Source organism: Passer montanus, unplaced genomic scaffold, assembly GCF_014805655.1.
Source record: "Passer montanus isolate IOZ18808 unplaced genomic scaffold, ASM1480565v1 scaffold5, whole genome shotgun sequence".
Lineage (NCBI taxonomy): Eukaryota > Metazoa > Chordata > Aves > Passeriformes > Passeridae > Passer > Passer montanus.
This window is the reverse complement of record NW_024369929.1, coordinates 699887-721980: the sequence shown is the minus strand read 5'-3', so window position 1 is coordinate 721980 and position 22094 is coordinate 699887. Positions and strand designations below refer to the sequence as shown.

The window sequence follows — 22094 nt, the reverse complement described above, 5'->3', positions numbered from 1 at the left end:
GCACACCAACACAGAACAGAAAAACTTACAGCCCAAGGAATGAGTGCTGGGCATGCTGAGGGCGCTGTGTGGGGTCAAGGAGAGACCAGGCTGGGGATGCTGGGGCCACAGGGGACACCGTGCTGGGGCCACTGTCCCGGCTCTGCGGGACCCAACACAGACACCACACGCCAGATCCGTGAAGGCCTTGGCTGGTAACACTGGGGACCCCATGCTGGAGATACTGGGGACATGATCCCAGAACCTTTTGCCTGTGACCCATGACAGTGGCTCCGTGGTGACACTGGGGACGTGCCATTAACACGGGGACCTGCCACACAGCCCCCGTGCTGGACTGTGGGGACACCGTGCCAGCCATCCGGGGACCCGAAATGGTCACAGAGGGGTCCTGCACCTGCATTGGGGACCCTGTGGTCCACGGAGGGGAGCAAAACTGGTCCCCGTGTGCTGGGGGCTGGGAGCCCTGCGCTGGGGACACTGTGCACTCTGCCCTGGGGACATTGGGGACAGTGTTCACTCTGCCCTGGGGACACTGGGGACACTGTTACTGCGCTAGGAACGCCGCGGACCCTGCACTGAGGGCGCTGGGGACACCGCGCTGGGCTGCGGGGAGGCTGTGGCGGACAGCAGGGGACCCAAAATGGTCACCCTGTGCTGGGGACACGGGACCGCGCTGGACGCTGGGGTCGCTGTGAGGGAGACCCAGCCTGGGGACAGGGACACGCGGGGGTCGCCGCCGGCCCCGCGTCCCCTCACGGCGCTGCCGCCCTGAGGGCTCGCGGCTGGGAGGGGTCCCGGCGGTGACGTCATGGCGGCGCCGCTGGGTGACGCGGTGCGGCGGCTCTGACGTCAGGCCCGGCCCCCCGGCAGCATGGCGGCCGTGCCCGCGCCGGCCGGCCCGCGCTGACATGGTGAGGGAGGGCCGGGGGCGGCCGGGGACACGGGGATGGGCCCGCGGCGGGGAGGGGCAGCGGCCCTCGGTGTCCCCCCGTGTCCCGGGGTCCCCCGGCTCGGGGCGGGGATGCGGCCGGAGCGGGAGGAGGGACCCCCGCGTCGCCATCGGCCGGGCATCCCCGGCAGCTCCGTGCGCAGTCCTGCTCCTCCATCCTGCTCCTCCATCCCGCTGTTCCCATCCTGCTCCTCTATCCTGCTCTTCCTGCTTCCCAGTCCTGCTGTCCTGTCCTGTTCCCCCACACTGGCCCTCCATCCCTCTGTTCCCGTCTTGCTCCCCCCATCCTGTTCTCATCCTGTTCCCCCATTCCAGTGTCCCCATCCTGCTGTCTCCATCTTGCTCCTCTCTAATCTGCTCCCCCCACCCTCCCTCTCCCAACCTGCTCCTCCATCCCACTGGCCCCCACGTTATTCCTCCCATCCCACATCCCCATCCTGCTGCCCCCAAGCACTCCCCCCATCCCCTGTGCCTCTCCCTATCCTCCTGCTGCCCCCAAATCTTTCCCTCAACCCACTTCCCAACCCTCTCCCCAGAACCAGCTCCCCCCTAACTCCCCCCTGTTAATGTGCTCCCCCAACCCCCTGCCCTCTCCCTGCTGCCTGCCCCCAGGACCTCAAGGGCCAGTACTGGACGGACGATGACTCCGACGGGGACAACGAGTCCGAGGAGTTCCTCTATGGCGTGCAGGTGGGTGCAGGGTCCCCCTGGTGCCCGGGGAGCCCCGGCCGGAGCGGCTGCGGGGCCGGGGGGCTCGGCAGTGACGGAGCTGTGCCGCAGGGGAGCTGCGCCGCCGACCTGTACCGGCACCCGCAGCTGGACGCCGACATCGAGGCCGTGAGGGAGATCTACAGCGAGAATGCCGTGGCCGTCAGGTGGGTGTCCTCCCTGCCCTGGCCCTGCCCCTGCCTGTGCCTGCTGCCCTGCCCCGGGCGCTGCCAGGCCCACAAGTGCTGCTGGGCTGTGCCAGGATAGCTGTGCTTTCCCCAGGGACGCACTGTGCTGTCCCCAGGGACGCAGCTGTGCCATGCCCAGCCATCCTGCCATGCCATTTCTGGCACAGCTGGAAATGGTGTTACCAGAACGCCTGGTCGCAGCATGCCCAGGCATCTGGCTGTGCCATCTCTGGGGTACCTGACCGTGGCGTGCCCAGAGCCATCCCTCAGACATGCCCTCCCCAGGACTCTGGCCACAGTATGCCCTGAGCACTTGGCTCTGCTATCCTTGGGCACCCACAGATGGCATTTGTGGAACATCTCGCTGTGGCAGCCCCAGGCACTCATCTGTGCCATCTTCAGACACGCGGCTGTGCCATCCCTGGGCACCCAGCTCTGCTGCATCCAGGGCACTCAGCTGGGTCACCTGGCATGGCATTACCAGACACCCAGCAGTACCACCCGTGGGTTACCTGGCTGTGCCATCCTCAGGCATCCAGCAGTGCCATCCCCAGCACACCTGGACGTGCCATTCCCAGGCACCTGACCGTGCCATCTTGGAGCACCCAGTAGTGGCACCCCTGCATAACCAGCTGTGCCATCCTCGGGGCCCCTTGGCATCACCAAGGCACCCGGCTGTGGCATGTCTGGGCATCCAGCTGTGCCATTCCCAAGGCAGGCAGCCGTGGCACCCCTGGCACACCTGGCCATGCCATCCCCTGAGCATGTGCTGTCACATTCCCAGGTTCACACACACATTCTGGGCACTCCCCCCGTGCATACACTTGATATGTGGGGAGCCACACGTGGCAGTGTCCCTGTCCCACCGTGCCACTGCTCCAGCACCGTGCCAACTGCTCCAGCACTGTGCCACTGCTCCAGCACCGTGCCACTGCTCCAGCACTGTGCCACAGCAGCGTGTGTGTTCACAGGGAGTACGGGACCATCGATGACGTGGACATCGACCTCCACGTGAACATCAGCTTCCTCGATGTGAGTCCCTGGGGTGCCCCCGGCAGTGCTGGCACGGGGAGGGTGGGCACACGCCCCTGCGGGGTCTCCAAACGCCCGCAGCTCCCGTGGCTGTGGCAAAGTGTGTCTGTGCCCTGGCAGGAGGAGGTGGCGACGGCGTGGAAGGTGCTGCGGACGGAGCCCATCGTCCTCCGCCTGCGCTTCTCCCTCTCGCAGTACCTCGATGGCCCCGGTGAGTGGGGACGGGCGGGATGTGGTGTCCCTGTGCCCTGGGGACAGGCACAGTGGAGCACCCACGGCTCGTCCTCCTCTCTCCCCACAGAACCGTCCATCGAGGTTTTCCAGCCGTCCAACAAGGAGGGCTTCGGGCTGGGTCTGCAGCTCAAGAAGTAAGAGCTGAAACATGGTGGGCACCCGAGGGTAGTGGGTGGGGTGGCACTCAGAGTCACTGTCCTGCCCCAAAACTGGCCACATGCCACATGTCCCAGCTTTTATCCACCACACAATCCTGTGACGGGCTCACCACCACCTGTGTGTGGGGAAGAGGAGGGGCTGGGGGTGTCATGGACCACCGGGCACCCATGGGCGCTGTCCCCCCTGTTTGCCAGGATCCTGGGCATGTTCACATCCCAGCAATGGAAACATCTCAGCAACGATTTCCTGAAGACCCAGCAGGAGAAGCGGCACAGTTGGTTCAAGACAAGTGGCACCATCAAGAAGTTCCGTGCTGGGCTCAGCATCTTCTCACCCATCCCCAAGTAAGGTTCTGATGCTGTCCCCAGAGGGGACCAGCCCTCTGTCCCCTCATCCTGGCTGAGGCCTGGCACTGTGCCTCAGTTTCCCCACTTGGATGCTGCTGCTCCCTACCAGATCCCAAGCAGGAGGAGGTTGCTCCCAGCAAGTAGCTGATGGGTGGATGGATGGCACTGGGTGATGGAGGAGCAGGGAACGGTGACAAACAGGTGCTCATGGGAATTCTGTGCCTGCAGGTCTCCCAGCTTCCCTGTTATCCAAGATTCAGTGCTGAAGGGCAAACTGGGCATCCCCGAGCCTCGTGTGAACCGCCTGATGAACCGCTCCGTGTCCTGCATGGTGAAGAATCCCAAGGTGGAGGTTTTTGGCTACCCACCCGCCAGCACCCAGGCAGGTGTTGCCCCCTTCAACATCCTGGTGGGTGCCACCCCGCCTTGGGGTTTGCTTTTCTCTTCTTTCCCCTTCCCAAGGGCTCCTCTGGGGTCAGATCATTTATTGTGGGGCACTGGGACCCCCATGGGGTGGGGGGAGCTCCTGGAGGGCTTCATGTCCCCAGTCTTGGGTGATCTTGGGGAGTCTCTGGGGTCAGATCATTTATTGTGGGGCACTGGGACCCCCATGGGGTGCGGGGGGGGAGCTCCTGCCGGGCTTCATGTCCCCAGTGTTGGGTGATCTTGGGGAGCTGGGGCCTGGCTGTGGGGTCCTGTGGGATTTTACCCCACTCCTGGTGTTGCATCCCTGCTGTGTCAGGGAATGTTGGCATGCTGGGGTCCTGCTGTGGCAGGGAGTGTTGGCATGCTGGGGGTCCTGCTATGCGGGGGGGTGTTCAGATGTCAGGGGTCCAACTGTGCCAGGAGGGGTTGGCATGTTGGGGCACCAACTATGGCAGGGGGTGTTGGCATGTCAAGGGTCCCACTGTATTGGGGGTGTTGGGATGTTCCCATGGGGTGGGGGGAGCTCCTGGAGGGCTTCATGTCCCCAGTCTTGGGTGATCTTGGGGAGTTGGGGCCTGGCTGTGGGGTCCTGTGGGATTTTACCCCACTCCTGGTGTTGCATCCCTGCTGTGTCAGGGAATGTTGGCATGTTGGGGTCCTGCTGTGGCAGGGAGTGTTGGCATGCTGGGGGTCCTGCTATGCGGGGGGGTGTTCAGATGTCAGGGGTCCAACTGTGCCAGGAGGGGTTGGCATGTTGGGGCACCAACTATGGCAGGGGGTGTTGGCATGTCAAGGGTCCCACTGTGCTGGGATGTGGGGGTCCTGCTGTGTTGGGAAGGGGTTGGCATGTTGGGGGTCCCACTGTGCCAGGGCACACTGGAATGTCACGGTCCTGCTGTGCCAGGGTTTTGGTATGTTGGGGGTCCTGCTGTGCCCGTGCCATGCAGAGCTGGGGCTGTGTGTGGGAAGGGGGATAACGCAGCTGGCTCCTCTCTGGCTCCACCTCAGGTCGGCGGCCACTGCAAGAACATCCCCACGCTGGAGTACGGCTTCCTCGTGCAGGTGAGGGCCCTGCATCCTGCTCATCCTCAGTTTGCTGCCCTGTGCATCCTTCCCCACTGTCCCACTTCCCACTTATCCAAGTCCTGCCATCTTTAGCATTCTCCCCACTACTCCATGTCCTGCTCATCCTTATCCTGATGCTCACAGTGTCCTTCTTGCTGTTCCACATCTCACTCAGCCCAGTGAACATCTTCCCAGTGCCTCACATCCCACTTACCCACACTCCACTGCCCATATCATCCTCCCCACTGACCAGAGTCCCACTCATCCCCACCCACTTCCTGGAGCATCCCCTAGCTCCATGCCTGCAGCAGGGCCTGACTCCCTCCGTCCTGCCCTCAGATCATGAAGTACGCGGAGCAGCGCATCCCGACGCTCAACGAGTACTGCGTGGTGTGTGACGAGCAGCACGTCTTCCAGAACGGCTCCATGCTGAAGGTGGGGTGACAGGGCTGGCTCAGGTGCGGGCTGTGTCCCTGTGTCACCGTCCCTGACACTCAGCACTCTGCTGTCCCCTCACAGCCGGCCGTGTGCACCCGGGAGCTCTGCGTCTTCTCCTTCTACACGCTGGGCGTCATGTCCGGCGCGGCCGAGGAGGTGGCCACGGGTGCTGAGGTAGGGCTGGGCACGGTGGTGACCCCCCCAGCCCTGTGGGGGGCTGTCCCTTCAGTCCCTGCTCTGCCCCAAGGTGGTGGACCTGCTGGTGGCCATGTGCCGCGCTGCCCTCGAGTCCCCTCGCAAGAGCATCATCTTCGAGCCTTACCCCTCTGTGGTGGACCCCAACGACCCCAAAACTCTGGCCTTCAACCCCAAGGTAAGCGCTGGGGGAGACAATGCTCCCCCACACCAGGGGGTGCCCCAAAGACCCCTCTGATGGCCACTCCTCTCCTGCCCCATGTGCAGAAGAAGAACTACGAGCGGCTGCAGAAAGCCCTGGACAGTGTGATGTCCATCCGGGAGATGACCCAGGTACGTGGTGTGGCCCCACATCCCTGGTGGGGGATCCAAGCTGGGAGTGGCATTTTGGTGCTGATCTCCACCTGCCCATGGCTGGGTGGATGCTGGGGGACCCACCTGCACCCCGCCTTGCCTCTGCCAGGGGTCCTACCTGGAGATCAAGAAGCAGATGGACAAGCTGGACCCCCTGGCACATCCCCTCCTGCAGTGGTAAGGCTGAGGGTGCTGTGGCCCTCTCCCGCTGCCCCTTGTCCCTCCCACTGCCCCACATTCCCCAGGGCATGGGATGGAGTGGGGGCAGCCAGGTACCTGTGGCACAAGCCTCTCATCTCCTTTCTCCTGGGGGGGTCACGGGCATCTGATGATCTCAGGGCAGATTGGGACCACCTTTTCTGACACTCCTCCTTTTCCTCCTCCTCTTCCCAAGGATAATCTCCAGCAACAGATCCCACATTGTCAAGCTGCCTCTCAGCAGGGTAAGGGGCCAGGCTAGGCTCCAGGTGGGGTGTGGGATAAAGGTATGGAATATGGGAGGTGGGATGGAGGGATGCAGGAGATGGGATGCAGGATGAGGCATGTAAGGATGTGGGATGGGCAATAGAAGGGTCTGGGGTGTAGGATGGATCCCTCTGGGAGGGGTTCTAGCCTGGGAGATATGGGAGTCAGGACACGGGATACAGGAAGGGGGATGTTTGACACAGGCTGTGGGCTGGGGGCAAGACAGGGATGCAAAGGACCCTTCTGGCAGACTTGGAGTCGCCAAAGCCAGGCTGGGCTGGATCCAGGGCCGGCCGGCCGTGCATGATCTCTGTCTGTCTGTCTGTCTGTCTGTCCTCTCTGCTGCCGGCACTGCCGCTGCTCTTCCCGTTCCCCTGGTAGCAGCTGAAGTTCATGCACACCTCCCACCAGTTCCTCCTGCTCAGCAGCCCCCCGGCCAAGGAAGCCCGGTTCCGCACGGCCAAGAAGCTCTACGGCAGCACCTTCGCTTTCCAGTGAGTTGCCGAGGTGGGGGCACGGTGGGAGCCCCCCGGGTGGGTGCCGTGGGGCTGCTGGACCAGGGGCTGATGTGGGGCTGGCTCTTTCCAGTGGCTCTCACATTGAGAACTGGCACTCCATCCTCCGCAATGGGCTGGTCAACGCCTCCTACACCAAACTGCAGGTACCAGTCTGCTCCCTGCACCCAGCACACCCCAGGGCTGCAGGCGGGCAGGGAGGGGCAGGAGGGCAGGGAGGGAGCAGACACTGGGGAGTCCCAGGCTTCCTCCACTACCACTGTGCCTGAGCTGTCGGGGTGATCCCTCCACGCTCACCCTGGTATTTTTCTGCAAGCTGCATGGAGCAGCCTATGGCAAGGGCATCTATCTGAGCCCCATCTCCAGTATTTCCTTTGGATACTCAGGTAAGAGGCTGCCTGCACAGTCCAGTCCTGCCTGTGCTCCCATTCCCACTCCCTGCATGGGCCTGGGGAGGTTTGGCATCGTGCTGGCTGGAGAAGCTGCGCAGGAGTGGCAGCATCCCACATCCGTCCCATCACACCAGCCTCCTCCCAGCCAGGCTGGGGCTTTCCCACACACCAAAGAATCAAAGCCCCAGCATTTTCTAGGCTTCAGAAGCTGCTGCACACACTTTTGGGGGGTTCCCAGGATTCAGGAGCACTGAGGGTGGCGATCCCTGTCTGTGGCATGTGTCCCTGCATCACCCCAGGGAGTTTCCTGAGAGACTGAAGCCCCCACCTTGCTTCTTCCACAGGAATGGGGAAGGGGCAGCACCGGATGCCGTCGAAGGATGAGCTGGTGCAGCGGTACAACCGGATGAACACCATCCCCCAGGTGATGGCCCAGGGGACACTGGGGCAGGATGGCAGTGGGCTCATGGCACCCATGGGTGTTGGGGACAGGGTGGTAACACCGGCTGCTCTTCCCACAGACCCGCTCCATCCAGTCCCGCTTCCTCCAGAGCCGCAACCTGAACTGCATCGCGCTTTGCGAAGGTGTGGGGACGTGGGGGGATAATGGGGGGACAGGCAGCACCCTTGGGGTCACCAGGGGGGTGGAGGGATGGAGGCTCCCCACAATGGGCTGTGCCCTGTGTCCCCCATCCCGCCTCCAACACCCCTTGCCCCAGCAGTGATCACCTCCAAGGACCTGCAGAAACACGGCAACATCTGGGTCTGCCCTGTCTCGGACCACGTCTGCACACGCTTCTTCTTTGTGTGAGTCCGGCTGTGCCCACCCTGCCACGCCTCCAGGACCCCCAAGGAACCCCCCTCACCCCCCTCTCCTCTTCCAGGTACGAAGATGGCCAAGTGGGAGACGCCAATATCAATACTCAGGACCCCAAAATCCAGAAGGAGATCATGCGTGTGATCGGGACTCAGGTGTACACAAACTGAGTGGTGGCGGTGGGACCCTGGGACCCCCGGGCACCGAGTGAGCCCCCGGGCAAGGCTGGGCAGGGCCGAGCAGGTTTTGAGCCCCCCGGGCAGGGAGAGCCGGGGCAGCCCCGGCGGCTCCACCTGTACATAGGCATTGGGCACCCTGTGAGCACCAGGCGGGTTCAGCAGTCCCTTATCCCCTCCCTGTCCCCTTCCCACTGTCCCCGACTCTGTGGCAGCCTGGAGGAGGAGCTGTGGGACCAGCGTGGCTGGGGACGGCCCCTCCTGGCGTTGGCAGCGACGGCGTTTTTATCAATGATGAGAAACTGAAGCAAAAAAAAAACCAAACAACCAAAACAAACCCAAAAACACAGGAAAAAAAAAAGAAAAAAGGAATCAGTGTTTGTGGATTTAACTTGGAATTACAGTGTGGGATATGGGAAGGGGATGCTGGGGAAGGGATGGGGGCACAGAGTGGGAATGGGATTGTGAGGAAAGGAAAGGGGCACAGGAAGGGGATGGGATCACAGGAAAAGGATGGGATGGAGTCACGGGGAAGGAGTGGGATTTAAGGGAGGGGGTGGGAGTGTGAGGGAGGAATAGGGGCACAGGGAAGGGATTGGAACCTGGGGAAGGGATGGGGGCACAGGTAAGGGGTGGGATCATGAGAAAAGGATAGGATTGTGGAGAAGAGGTGAGAAACAAGGAATGGTATCTTGGGGAAGGGATGGGATTGAGGGGAAGGGATGGGATAGTGGGGAAGTGCCATAGAGAATTGATGCAGCTTTGGGATAGGGCTGGGAGGGAACCACTCCCCCATCACACCATGGCAAAGGGACGGTGCTGTGGAGGTGGAACACGACTGAGAAGGGATTGTGCCTCAGGGGTGGGGACATGGGACCCCACGGAGCAGCCCCCCAGGCACCAGTGCTGCAGCAGATTCAAATGGGAAGCAACCTCCCAGGGACAGCATTTTGTTTCAGCCCAAGCCCATCCCAGTAACTCCATGGGCACGGAGGCAGGGCCAGCACAGCTGCATCCTGCTCGACCCAGACCTGGATGGAAACCCAGCAGAGATAGCCCAGAGGCTGCCAAGGCCCAGGGTGGGCAGAGGGGCTGGGCACTGCTGGTCCCCACAGTCATGGGGCTCTCCAGCTCAGTCACAGCACCACAAGGCCACGATTTCAGCCAGGATTTATGATGGAATTTAAGAACCATTGTAAGAATTATCCTGGTTTTGGTACAGACACCACCTGAGTCCTGACAGGTTCATTACACCAATGGGTGCACTCAGTGTCACTTCTGGCACATCCCTGTCCTCTGTCCCCCCTGATCCCAACATCTGTCTATCCCCACTTGTCCCACACTGGCTGCTCCAAGTATCCAAGGGCCACCCAGACCTGGGCTGGTGGCCATTCCCTGGCCCTGCCATCTACCCCTTGGTGGGGGGCGGGGGGTGGTTTGCTTAAATTTGTGGGGTTTGGGGGTTTTTCCTCTCCTCAAATAAAAAATAAATCACTTTCCTGGGATCATGGCAGTCACTCAGCTGTACCCACAAGTGCGAAGGGACATCCCATGGGACATGGCCACATCTCTCTGAAGCTCCTCTGTCCCTTGGAAAGATCAGTGAAACCACAGGGCTGTGTCCTGTCCTGATTCCCTCTGCAGTCAGGGTGAATTCCTCCAAAAATTAGCATTTCCTGTGAAAAAGCAAATAAAAAGAGAGGCCTATGGTGCTCTCCTGGCTTCACCAAATCCTGGTGGATGCTCCAGCCCATCTGGAGCCGAGCTGGCCATAACGGGGGCCCGGGTGTTGTGTTTGGTGGTGGACGCGCCAGTGATTGCTCCAAAGAACCAACGAAGGTGACGATTTTGACAAAATAAGTTTATTTCGCTTCACTTCATTTCGGCCGAAACCTCACATTTTTCTTTTTTTTTTTTTAAGTTTTTTTTTGGCTGAAAAAAAAAAACCCAACCCAAAAATCCCCCCAAACCAACCCAAAATGCAAAGAACATCACTCCGCCCTCTGCCAGAGGTGACCAAGGGGCTCCAATTCCCCCTGGGCCATGGAGCTGGGGGAGCCACTGCAGTCCCCCCCTCAAATCCCCTCTGCATCCCCCCAATCCCCAGCCACGAACTGGCCCCCAAAACTGAGCCCTTGAACCCCCCAAATCCGAGCCCTGTAGGAAACACTCGTGGCTCTGAATGCCCGAGGGTTTTACTCAACCTTCTTAATTTTTGTTGGATTTTCTCCTCCTTTCCCGAAGTTTTTTTGTGTGTTTTGTTTTGTTTTTTTTTTAAATTAATTTATTTATAGATATATTTAAAAAAAGCAATAGTCCTTTGGTCCCTAAACTCTAAGGAATGATATGACTCTGAAACAAGTAATCCTATGTCCCTGTGCCAGTGACAAGCAGGGGAAGCGCGTGTCCCGCCACCCTGCTCCATGGGATATATATATATATATACTTATTTATATATATCTTCTATAAGTCCAACATACTTTGATCCTTCTTTTTTTTTCCCCCAATGCAGGGAAAAAGGAAAATCTTGCCGTTTTTCTTTATCATCCAAACAAACATCCTCCAGGTGAAGCGCCCGAGGCTGGTCCCGTCCCACCGGCTTTGGTTTAAGAATCCATTTGGAGCCTCTTTTCCTCGTTTCTCCTGGGAAATCGGTAGCAGCAAATGAGTGCTTTAAAAAAAAAACCCAAAAAACAAAGGTAGATCGTGGCCCGGCTGCCCGGAGCCATCAGCCTTGCTCCCAGTGAGGGATCCGGTGAGTCCTGGCGAGCGGCCGGCGGCGAATCGCAGCCCCGGCACCGCGTCGCTCCCCTCCTTCCTTGTCTTCCTCTCATTCCCATTAAACAACAAACAAGACCAGTCTGGGAAAAAATTCAAAAAGGAAAAGCTACGACCAAAACGCTCTCTTCTTTGCCATTTTCTCCTTCACCTCCTCCTCATCCTCCTTTTCCTCCTCCGGGATGTGTTGCAAAGAAAGAGAGTTACGGGTTTGGATACTGCACTTGGGGAAGGGGAAAAGTCGTCAGACACTGCGGGACGTCCGACCTGAAACAGGAGGAAAAGGTTGTCAGCCTGCTTCTGGGGGATGGGGGAGGGACCCAGATCCATTGGGTGGGTGGTGCCAGGCAGAGATCCCTGATGGGGACAGGGACGTGGCCCCACGACCGCCACGTCCCCCAGGGCCAGGCCCCCTCACCTCTCCGCAGGCTGAGCTGGGGTCAGTAGGGTCTGTTGGCGTCTTTCGGCCGCTTTAGCTGCACTTTTAGCCTCTTCATGCCGATCTGGAAGCCATTCATGGCCTGAATGGCCGCCTGAGCACTCGTCGGATTGTCAAAACTGACGAAACCTGGCGGGGAGGGGACACAGGGGCTTGTCACCACACACATCACAGGCGGCTGCCTCGCCTCAACCCAGGCACTGAAATCCTGTGGGATGCTCCTGGTTTGGGAGTGCTGGGAGAGAAGGTCTTGGGTAACATCACAACCCCGGATTGCAGGGACTGGGTGACAGGTGATGGCACCTGCAGGGACACCGAGGTCTGCAGGGACACTGAGCTGACAAGGCTGTGAGGACAGCAGCCTAAGAGGGTCTACAGGACACTGGAGTCGTCTGCAGGGACACTACAGGGTGGGATTTGTGGGGTCACTGGGGTGACAGGGTCTGTTAAAGCAATAGGGGCTGCAGGGACACTGAGGTGATGGGGTGGGGACACCAAGGTCTGCAGGTATGTGGAGATACCAGGGTGATGGGGTGTGTGGGGACACCAGGAGGGGATGTGTGGGCTCAGGGGACATCTGTAGGCCAGGTCTGCAGAGGTCCTGAGGTGACAGGGCCTCCAAAGACACCACAGTGAAAGAGTCTATGGGGACACCAAACTGACCAGGTTTGTGGGGACACTGAGGTCTGTGGGAGACACAAATCCCTGAGCTGGGGACACAGGGAAGAGTTGGACCCCAAGCAAGGGACAGCAGGGAGACATGGACTCCATCTGAGCTGGAGACCAGGGAAAGAGACATCTCCAGTATGAGATGTTGGAGAGACAGACTCTCAAGCAAGGACTTCAGGGAGAGCTGGACGCCCAAGATGGAGATGCTCTGTGCTGGGCTGTCCAGAAGAGCCAGACTCCCGAGCTGGGAGAGCCAAACCCTTGAGCTGTGATCTGGGGATAGAGAGACCCCTTGAGCCAGAATATTAGGAGAGCTGGACCTCCAGGTTGGAGACCAGAAAGAATGGGAATCTGGAGCTAGAGACTCGTAAGAGCTGGGATGTTGAGGAGCATCAGATATTTAAAATGGGATGCTGAAGAGAGCCAGATCCTCGAGCTGGGATGTTGAGGAAGAGCCAGAGCTCCAAGCTGCGATGTTAAGGATAGCTGGAACCTTGAGCTGGCAACTGGGAAGAGCTGGAGCCCTGAGCTGGGACACCAGGGACAGAGAGCCACACCCTGGGACTTACCAAAGCATTTACTCTGGTTGGTGGCACGGTCCACAAAGACTTTGGCAGAGATGACGTTGCCGAAAGGCAAAAACATCTGCGTGAGCTCCGCGTCCCCGAACTCCTGGGGCAGGTGATAAATAAACAGGTTACAGCCCTCGGGACCTGGGTGACACACAAAGGACAGGACACGTCAGTACCAGGTGGGGTCACCCCGGGGGGACACCGAGGAGCCTCCGGCCCCACAGGGGGTGAGCCCCACCCCTCACCTTCTCTCTGCTGCTGTGGGATGAGGGGCGCTTGCTGGGGAAAGGCTTGGCTGATGGGAGCGTAGGCAGTGGGATATGCTGCTGGAAGAGAGAAACAAGAAGCTGAGGCCACAGCACCCACCCCAGCCACAGAGAGGGCTGGGACAGGCAGGTCCTCTGCTGCCATCTGGGATCAAGGGGCCTGTCCTGCCCCACGGCTGCTGGCTCTGCCTTTCCCACCCCTCCCAACACATCAGGGACATGGCAACAGCTCCCCCAGGAGAAATGCTGGTAATAGCAGTAATACAGCCTCAAGGCTGAGGAAAGATGTTACTTTTGGCTGAAAAACCCCAAAGATTTGGGTCCAAAACTTGATTTTCTGTTGCAAATCTAGACGTTGCTGTCAATGGTCCTAATTAAATGGCTGCTGGGCTTGATATATTTCCATGGGAGGCTCTGACTCCTTTCCCTCCACGGCCCACGTGATGAACATCCAAAGACTTTTGGTGTCTTGGTGTGGAGGTGGCCTTCTGTCACCTCCCAAATCTTGCCTGCCCTTCTCAATACCACTGCCAGGGTTCCCCCATGGAGTTCTCTCAGCCCCATGGGTATGAAAATTCACTTTGCACTATCCAAAATTTGCACAGGGGGCCATAACAGGAGCCAGTGGGATGAGGGGACTGCGCTTTCATCGGTATCACCACCCTGGAGCTCCTGCCAGGGCTCAGCACCTGCTGGTCCCCTCATGAATCCGTGCCCAAATACACTGTCCCAGTCCAATGTTCAACCCCAGGACGATGTTCACCTCCCAAAAATAAGGGTGAGGAGCAAAGAGGGGAAAGAGGGAAGGAGTGGGAAGCGAAGTTTGAGACCTGCATAGTGCTGCATGCCGGCGTAGGCCTGCTGGAGGGGGTCTGCCACCGTGGGGCTTTGAGCTGGGAAGAGAAGAGAAAGGAGAAGGAAGACAGAATAAGCCAGAGAAAGCCAGGGATGCAAGCACAGCTCCCACGGGAAAGGGTTCCTGACCAAGAGCCGCCATGGAGGGGCAGAGCTGCTCCCTGCCTGAATTCCCTCCTCCCTGCAGTGATGCCACGGGAGCACAGGCGGGTTCTTCCAGCATGTTCCTGGGATGGGGAGCACCCCTTGAGCATCCCGCATGAGCCAAGCACACTCCCCCAGCCCCAGGAGGGCTGTACCTGGGTAGGGGTGGATGCCATTGGTGTAGATGGTCTCGGAGGCGGGCTGCCCGTTGGTCTGGGGCGGCAGCGGGCTGAAGCCGTTCACCCCAATGGGCGTGGCAATGCTGGGCACCGGCGCCGTGCTGATCCCTGGAGGGGTGCTGGTACCTGCAGGAGCATGGCGTCAGGGCCGGCATCACCCCAGAGCGCCCCCCCGAGCATGTCAAGTGGCAAATGCGAGGGTCCTACCTGAAGAGGGGGTGAGGGGGGCAGCCACCAGCCCGCTGACATTGAAGGCAGCCATTTGTTGCATCTGGGCGGCAGCGATGGCAGCCATGGGGTTGAGGCAGGTGCCCTGCGCGGCCGCCATCAGGGCTGCCTGCTGCTGCATGATCTTCAGAAAAGAAGGGGGAAAGGAGACAGAGCACAGGAGGCAGAGAGAAGGAGAGAGAGGGGAGGGCAAATCAGCATCTCTGCTTTGGAATAAATGCCACCTGCTGCCAGACCCCAGGACAGGAATCTTGGTCTTGGTGATGCTAAATATGGGACCACTGAATCCTACAACCACCCTCAGCTGTGGGGAGGAAGCCCTGCAATTGCCCTTAAACAGGGATACGCCAGCCCTCCCAGGCATCCACACACCCTGGCACCAGTGTTTTCAAGGGCCAAACCAGCCCCCACAGCCACGGGGGTCCCCCAAAGCCCCGGTGTGCACCAGCTCCTACCGCTTGTGTGTAGGCCCCGTAGGCGCCGAACTGGATGGTCATGGGGTTGAAGATGCCCAGCTGCCCTGCCATCTGATGCATCCGCCGCAGGGTCCTCTCCTTATCCGTGTCTGCAAACTTCACCACCAGGCTGGACGAGGCGCCCTGAGGTGGGGGGAAGATGGGGCTGATGGTGGGACCACAGCAATGCCCCAAATTGTGTACCCGCCGTGGGTGTGGCTCGCAGTGTCCACAGCATCCTCAGCCCTGGGGATGCTGCCCAGCTTGGCAGCAGCAACCAATGATGGATGTGAGGTTTAATTATAGCCAGTTTTTCTCCCCCGTGGCAGCTCCCTGACCTCTGCTTCCTTTCCCCTTCCTTGTCCACAATTCTGACCTTCAGCGTTAATTAAACTGCCCCTTTCACTGGCATGGAGAGAATTAGCCCCATACTCCCACCTCTAGGGCTCAGCACCTTGGCAAGGAGGAACCTGGGGTGATGCAGCCAACAAATTGCCAGCCTGTAGGATTTTGATGCAATTAGACTGAGGATCAAATTAGTGGGTGATTGGATTAAGCAGGCAGCATGGGGTCAGCCAGGGCAGGGTGCGAGCCTGGCACTTACCGGCATAGTTTGGCTGCCATGCAGGCTGTTGATGGCAGCCTGTGCCTCGGCGTGGCTGCCATATTTCACAAAGGCACAACCTAAAGGAACAGAGGGAACATGGGACAGATTTGATTTAGCCATTGTGGGTCCACAGGATGCCCACCCGGTGCCCCAAAGCCCACCTTTGCTGGCTCCATCAGGCCCTCGGAGGATGGTGCATTCCTCAATCTGGCCGAAGGGCTCAAAGAGGCGGCGGACGTCGTCCTCGCTCTGCTGCTTCCCCAGCATGCCCACAAAGAGCTTCCTGTCTTCTAAAAACAAAACCAAGCCCATCAGAGAGTGGGAGGTCATTCACCATCCCAACCCCTCACCAAAAATGGTGTATGGAGGGGAAGGAGCCAAGTGACATCAGAGGGAGGGAGCAACACCGATCCCACGGAGAAGGTGCCAGGCTTATAATCTCCCTCCTACAGAACACTCAGGATGGGAAAACCTCTCCTGTGGGGAAATTGCTGAGGGGTGAATCCTGGAAGAGCCACTGCTTTAGGGAGTGGAGCTGGGGCTTTTCCTAGGGATGGGGGGGCTGGCTCCCCCAGCACTGGGGTGGGATGTGGTGGAACAAAGAGAATCCACAAACTGGAGGTGATAACCCTCGTGTGATCGACTCACAGAACAACCCGCAGCCTCCAGCCGTGCCCAGGGGACATCAATAACCCAAACACAAGAGAAGGGATAGTAAATAATGAGAATTTCATGATTATTACCAGCATCTGTCTTGTGCGGCCGCGCGTTCCTGCCGCACGCTAATGGCATTTGACAAAGGAAATAAGGTGCCCTGTCAAGAGCGTTGCTGGGGAAATAAATAAATAATGGCAGGAGACGATGAATGCTTAGTCCGTTAAGGTAGCAGGAAAATTAGTTAAGGGAATAGGGCTTGTGTGTTGTCTAGTTAAACACAAACCACCTCCCAGGGGGAGTGGGCTGGGCAGCCCAGCGTTGCCTCCTGGGCGAGGGGGCTGGAGATGGGAGCCCCAGCTCACCCATCGATTTTTAATCCTTCACCAATTACGCTCGGTAAGTGGGTAATTTATTTGCCAGGTCCCTCTGGGACATGCTGGGACCAGCTCCCGGTGTGTTTAATAACGGGTTTGGATGTGGGGGGAGCTGCCCCAGCCATCCTGCCAAGTGCAGGCGGCCCCACGAGAGCATCCTGCATGTCTGATAGCGCCTACCTGCCCAGCAACACAACAGATGTGGGATTTTGATCCAATTCCTGTGATTTTGCCCAAATGATCACCTCAGCCTGGCAATGCCACAGCCCAATGAGTGGCAAATGCTCACAAAGAATTGAGAGGGGCTTGGGCCACATGAAGCCAACTCCTGCCCCAGGGTCCCCGCAGGCAGCTCTGGAGAGGGAATTGCGTTTTTTGGTAAATTAAGGTGGTGAGGGAGATCGGCTGGCCAGTGCTCTGAGCCCCAGGATGTTGGGATGCTCATGGTATGATGCCAGGACATTCCCAAGATGACATCAGGATTCTCCCCGCTGCTGACCAGACAGGGAGAGAGAAGATGGCATTTGCTCTGCACCCAGGTTTGGATGCCACCAGCAAAGGCAGATCCTTTCCTCGACTTCTCTCCAAATCAACCTTCACACAGCAGCCCTCGTGATGCCACCATGTCCCCCATCACCCCCCTGGTGACCCTGTGCCCCCCTGCCTGTGCCAGGCATCTGGAGACTTGAGGACCTACCTCCTCGGCCCTCGCTGTCGGCCGGCTTCACCTGGATGGGGCGGTTCATCTGCAACACAAGCCAGAGCGGGTGGTCAGTGTGGTGGCCCCTGAACCCTTTCCATGGGGAACAGCAGGATTTGGCCAATGACTGGCACCGAGAGCTGGGGAAAAGGGGAGGGACCTGTGTGAACAGATCTGGGGCTCGTGGACACAGAGACCCAGGGATGCCATGTGCAAAGGGCAATGCTCCGGCCCTGGCTATGGGCACCTGGTGCTGCAGGCGCCCGCGGGGCTGCCAGTGCCAGGCTTGGCCGCCTGCCTGCTTTCCTCGACTGCAAAGGACTGCAGAGGCAGCAGTAGCACCCCGCCAGCCCCAGCCCCTCTGGCACCATTGCCCTCCTTTCCCCAAACCTTACCCAAATTTGGCCTCCTCCTCGTCACCGCCATGCGCACCCACGAGCGTGACATCTTTGTGCAGCAGGACACACTGGGCTGGCGGGCACATCCGTGGCCCGCTGCCCCATGGAGCCATTCCTCCTCCTCTCTCCCCCTCCTTTTTCCCCTCTTTTAGCCGAAAAATGCTACAATTATGGCCGTTTCCATGGCAACAAGCGTGCTTCCCCCGCGATGCTGCGGAGCCCGAGCCATGTGCTCGATGGGGTCGCCACGGCAACAGCGAGATGTCACACATGACGGCGCGGGGGTGCGCACACGAACACGCCTTGAGCACACACGGCTACAGTGGCCCCCATGTGTGTGTGCACCCCATCCCAGGTGCCCCCTGCTGCACCCCTGGAAGGGGTCCCTAAATTTTGGGGCTGGGTGGGGGCAGAGACAGTCCCCCCCACATCAGGGTGAGGAAGAGGATGGGTAAGAGAGAAGAGGAGGGAGGTTTCCAGAGCAACCGCCTCGTCTCCAGGGAAACGTGGAGAGAAATGTCAGCGCAGAGCTGGGGATGGTCCAGGGAATGGATTGAGTCCCCAGGAGTCATGGGATGGCACAGAGTGGCACCCAGGGACACCTCACAGTGTCACCCATTATGTCACCAGTCCCCCAAACATCCACCCTGGGCAGGGGCAAGATTGGCTCACCCCAAACTCTGGAGGCTTTGACAGCACCCAGACCCTAAACCCAGAACCCCGCTGTCCCTCACATCCCTGCCACAGCCGGGAGGAGGAAACCCCATTTTGGGGGGGCTGCCCCCCTCCACTGACCCGCCAGCCCCATTTAGCAGCGTGATGGCCTTTGATGGAATAAATTTCCCATGCCCGCTGCTGTATGCTTAATGTAATAAACCCAGTGAGGATGATTTAGAATAACATTTACGGAGCCGCAGAGTGTCATTTTGATGTGTCTCCCGTCTCCGCTCGCCGGTTATTAAACTGTATTGATTCCCCGGGAGCGGCTGATGTTTATAAATGTCAGGCCTCGGGGACCAGCTAACCTACCCTAGGGCTGCCACACCACACCAAGGAGAAATTGTCCTGGCCTCTAGACACCCCCAGAAGGGGTTTTGGCACCCCTGACATCGCGACGTGCCCACCACAGGGTGCTCAATGACCCCCTGTGGCACCCAGAGCTCCTGACTGTCCCCACAGCACCCCTGCACTGTGTCCACACAGCCCTCTATCCATCCTCCCACACTAAACAGCCACCCAGGCATTTTGCCCTGCTCCTGACACCCACCTGCACACCCTGCAACACCCATCCATCCATTCATCCATCCTGGACACCCACACACCCATCTTCTGCCTGGCTTCATCCAGCCATACTCCAACACCCATTCCCATAGCATCCATCCATCCCCACAGAACCCATCCATATCCCCAACACCCATCCTCATAACACCCATTCATTCCCATAGCTTCCATCCATATTGCAAACATCCATCCATCCATCCACCCCCGAATACCTGTCCATCCCCACTGCAGCCATCCATATCACCAACATCCATCCCCATACACCCATCCATTCCCATAGCATCTATCTGTATTGCCAAGATCCTCTATCCATCCCCCAACACCCATCTATCCCTGTACCATCCTTCCATCTGCCCATCCATCTCCCATCTTGCCACCACCCACCTTTCCACTCCCACAGCATCCATCCATCCATCCATCCATCCATCCATCCATCCATCCATCCATCCCCAGCTCCCAGCTATCTCCCACACCCCAAGGACATAGTGACACCCTGCCTGGGGTGCTCCAGCACCAACCATCATCAGCAGTTCACAAAGCCCCAGCTACCCCATGGCCAAACCACTGGTGTTCCACAGCACAGGGCGTCACCAGTGGTTGGTAAACAACCTCCTGATTGCTCAGGCACTGCCTCCCAACCAAATTTGGAGCCCCCAAGAACCTAGGTACCAGGGAGGGCCAGCCCATAGAATCACTGCCAGGGGATGTGCTCAGTGGGTCACTTCTGGCCTTTGTTCCTTCCTTGGAATCACACTCCTCCTTGTCCTCACAACCAACAGCCAGAGGATCCAGCAGGCCACCATGCACCCAAATGAGATGGAGGTGGCAGGTGACACTGGAGCAGCGAGTGCCCGTGGAGCCTGGTGTCCGTGCCACCCCAGGGAGACAGGAATGGAGGTATAGGCAGTCACTCATCACAGGAATACCTTGACAGAGCCCTGGGGGTAACCCACAGCCAGGCCACACAGCCAGCCTGGGGACAGGCACACCACTGCACAACCCTGCACGTGTATGACCACCCTGGCACACCCTGCACACACCCACACACCTCTAAACACCACCACAGACACCCAGCACGCCCTGGCACAGCCGCACCCCTCGGAAGCCACACGGGTGTGCCCACGCAGCGCTGTGCACCCACGTGCAGCCATGCAGCACCGCACACAGCCCCACGGGCACCTGGACAACCCCTGTCCGTGTGCCACGCAACACCCACAGAGCCCTCCCTGCTGCCATGGATCACACACACCCACGGGCACACACAGCCAGCACTGGGGATAGGGATACAATGGCCCTTGCCTCAGTTTCCCCGTTGTAGCAGCAGGACCCATAGTGGGACCCCCAGGAGCCCTCTGCGGGCACACAGACACCTTGGGTGGGCTCCTGGCATCCCCAGCAACACCCACATCCCACCCCCGGGGTCCCCGTGCACACCTGAGCCCAGTGCAACACCTGAGCACACCGGCACTCCCCGTCACACCCGGTGTGCCCGCACACCCCCACTGCTGCCACTCCCCCAGCCCATGTGCACCCGCACCCTGTCACCATCACTGGGGGCAAAGACACCCTGAGCTCCTCTTCCCACACACCGACACCCACGTGCTTGCACACGCACCGACACCGACCTGCACATAGCGGGGTCAAAGCTGTACCCCTGCCAATGCACACACCCCTCCCTGCACAGCCTGGGGGTACAACACCCCCGAGCGCTGCCCCTCGCACACCTGCACCACACACACACAAAGCTGCGGTGGAAAAATACACCCTCCAGCCAGCACACACACCAAACCCATCCCTGGGGGCAGATACACCTCTTCACCATCATCCTCCATCCCTGCCTGCAAACACACCCTACCCGGGCATTCCTGGGTGCCAGAACACCCTCCTCACCGACACCCACACCACACACAGCCCCTCTGTGGGTGCAGATACATCCTCTCACCAACACCCCTCCATCCCCATTCTTCTGTGCACATACACCCTCCTCACCAACACCCCTCCATCCCCAACACCCATCCCTGGGAGCAGATACACCCCCAACTGTCATCCCTGTGCGCAGATACACCCTGCAACACCCACCCCATCCCTGGGAGCAGATACACCCCCCACCAGCACTCCTCCATCCTCATCCCTGTGTGCACATACACCCTGCAACACGCCCACTCACACACCCCAACCCCGTGTGCACATTCACCCTGCTCATCAACACCCCTCCATCCCCGTCCCTGTGTGCAAATACAGCCTGACCACCAGCACTGCTCCATCCCCATCCTGTGCTGGGAGCAGATACACCCCCTCACCAACACTGCTCCATCCCTGGGTTCAGATACACTCCATCACCAACACCCACACTCACACCCACCCTCCGTGTGTGCAATTACGCCCTGATCACAAACACTGCTGTATCCCCAGCCCATCCCTGGCAGCAGATGCACCCCCTCACCAACACCCCTCCATCCCCATCCCTGTGTGCAGATACGCCCTGCTCTCCATCAACACCCCTCCGTGCCCATCCCCGGGAGCAAGGATCCACACCCTCGCCATCACCCCCGCTCCCGCACAGCATCCCCGGCAGCAGATACACCCCTCCGCCATCACCCACATCCCTCCTGCAGCCCCTCCGGTGCAGCCCCCCCACCCCGGCGCGAGCGGAGGCTGCCGGGCGGTGCCGGGCCGTGCCGGGCCGGGCGGAGGCGGCAGACAAAGGCGGGGCCCTACCTCGATGCAGAGGATCTTGGACCCGGCGGGCACCCACAGCACGGGCGGCCGCGGCCCCGGCGCCGGCACCTGCGGCAGCTGCATGGCCGGACCGGCCGGACCGCCGGCTCCACCGAGGCGGTTCGGCTGAGCTCGGCTCGGCTCGGCTCCTCCCGACACGGCTCGGCCGGGCTCGGCTTGGCTCGGCTCGGCTGGGCAAGGCCGGGCTCGGCTGGGCTGGGTTCGGCTAGACTCGGCTGGGTTCGGTTCGGCTCGGCCGGGCTCGCGCAGCGGTGCGCGGGGGGCGGGGCACAGGGCGGGGCGGCCGCAGCCCC

At 59.9% G+C, this 22094-nt stretch overlaps 2 protein-coding genes across 12 annotated transcripts in view; one reads left to right on the top strand and one right to left on the bottom strand.

Annotated features, from left to right (window-relative positions):
• Positions 1 to 839: 839 nt before the first annotated feature.
• PARP6 (poly(ADP-ribose) polymerase family member 6) lies at positions 840 to 8832 on the top strand. 4 transcript variants are annotated; one of them, XM_039723161.1, is made up of 22 exons: positions 840 to 911; positions 1562 to 1639; positions 1730 to 1824; positions 2817 to 2877; positions 2998 to 3088; positions 3179 to 3245; positions 3465 to 3614; positions 3846 to 3999; positions 5052 to 5105; positions 5448 to 5543; positions 5628 to 5720; positions 5794 to 5919; positions 6009 to 6074; positions 6205 to 6272; positions 6490 to 6538; positions 6942 to 7054; positions 7149 to 7221; positions 7392 to 7461; positions 7812 to 7891; positions 7989 to 8052; positions 8190 to 8274; positions 8352 to 8832. In XM_039723161.1, the coding sequence occupies exons 1-22, from the start codon at positions 909 to 911 to the stop codon at positions 8452 to 8454; spliced, it is 1839 nt and encodes a 612-aa protein (XP_039579095.1). In that variant the 5' UTR covers positions 840 to 908; the 3' UTR covers positions 8455 to 8832. The 4 variants fall into 4 exon arrangements, 3 of the variants coding, with proteins under 3 accessions (XP_039579095.1, XP_039579094.1, XP_039579093.1); XM_039723160.1 differs by having other exon boundaries at positions 3846 to 4026; positions 6945 to 7054; XM_039723159.1 differs by having other exon boundaries at positions 3846 to 4026.
• Positions 8833 to 9949: 1117 nt separating this feature from the next.
• The window catches only part of CELF6 (CUGBP Elav-like family member 6), an 18752-nt gene continuing 6607 nt past the window's right edge, over positions 9950 to 22094 (bottom strand). Inside the window, exons 3-14 of one of the 8 annotated variants that reach the window (XR_005629131.1) lie at positions 17381 to 17429; positions 15814 to 15942; positions 15650 to 15729; positions 15046 to 15189; positions 14570 to 14714; positions 14339 to 14488; positions 14015 to 14077; positions 13164 to 13244; positions 12916 to 13059; positions 11657 to 11806; positions 10941 to 11505; positions 9950 to 10136 (exon numbers count right to left, since the gene is read on the bottom strand). Coding sequence is in view for 7 of the 8 variants with exons in the window: in XM_039723165.1 (XP_039579099.1) it covers positions 11679 to 11806; positions 12916 to 13059; positions 13164 to 13244; positions 14015 to 14077; positions 14339 to 14488; positions 14570 to 14714; positions 15046 to 15189; positions 15650 to 15729; positions 15814 to 15942; positions 17381 to 17429; positions 21781 to 21864 (1197 nt within the window). In the remaining variant the exon portion in view is untranslated. Of the gene's footprint in view, positions 10137 to 10302; positions 11506 to 11656; positions 11807 to 12915; positions 13060 to 13163; positions 13245 to 14014; positions 14078 to 14338; positions 14489 to 14569; positions 14715 to 15045; positions 15190 to 15649; positions 15730 to 15813; positions 15943 to 17380; positions 17430 to 17778; positions 17902 to 21780; positions 22066 to 22094 lie in introns of those variants that run through there. The other 7 variants (XM_039723165.1, XM_039723166.1, XM_039723168.1 and 4 more) reach the window with 7 other exon arrangements.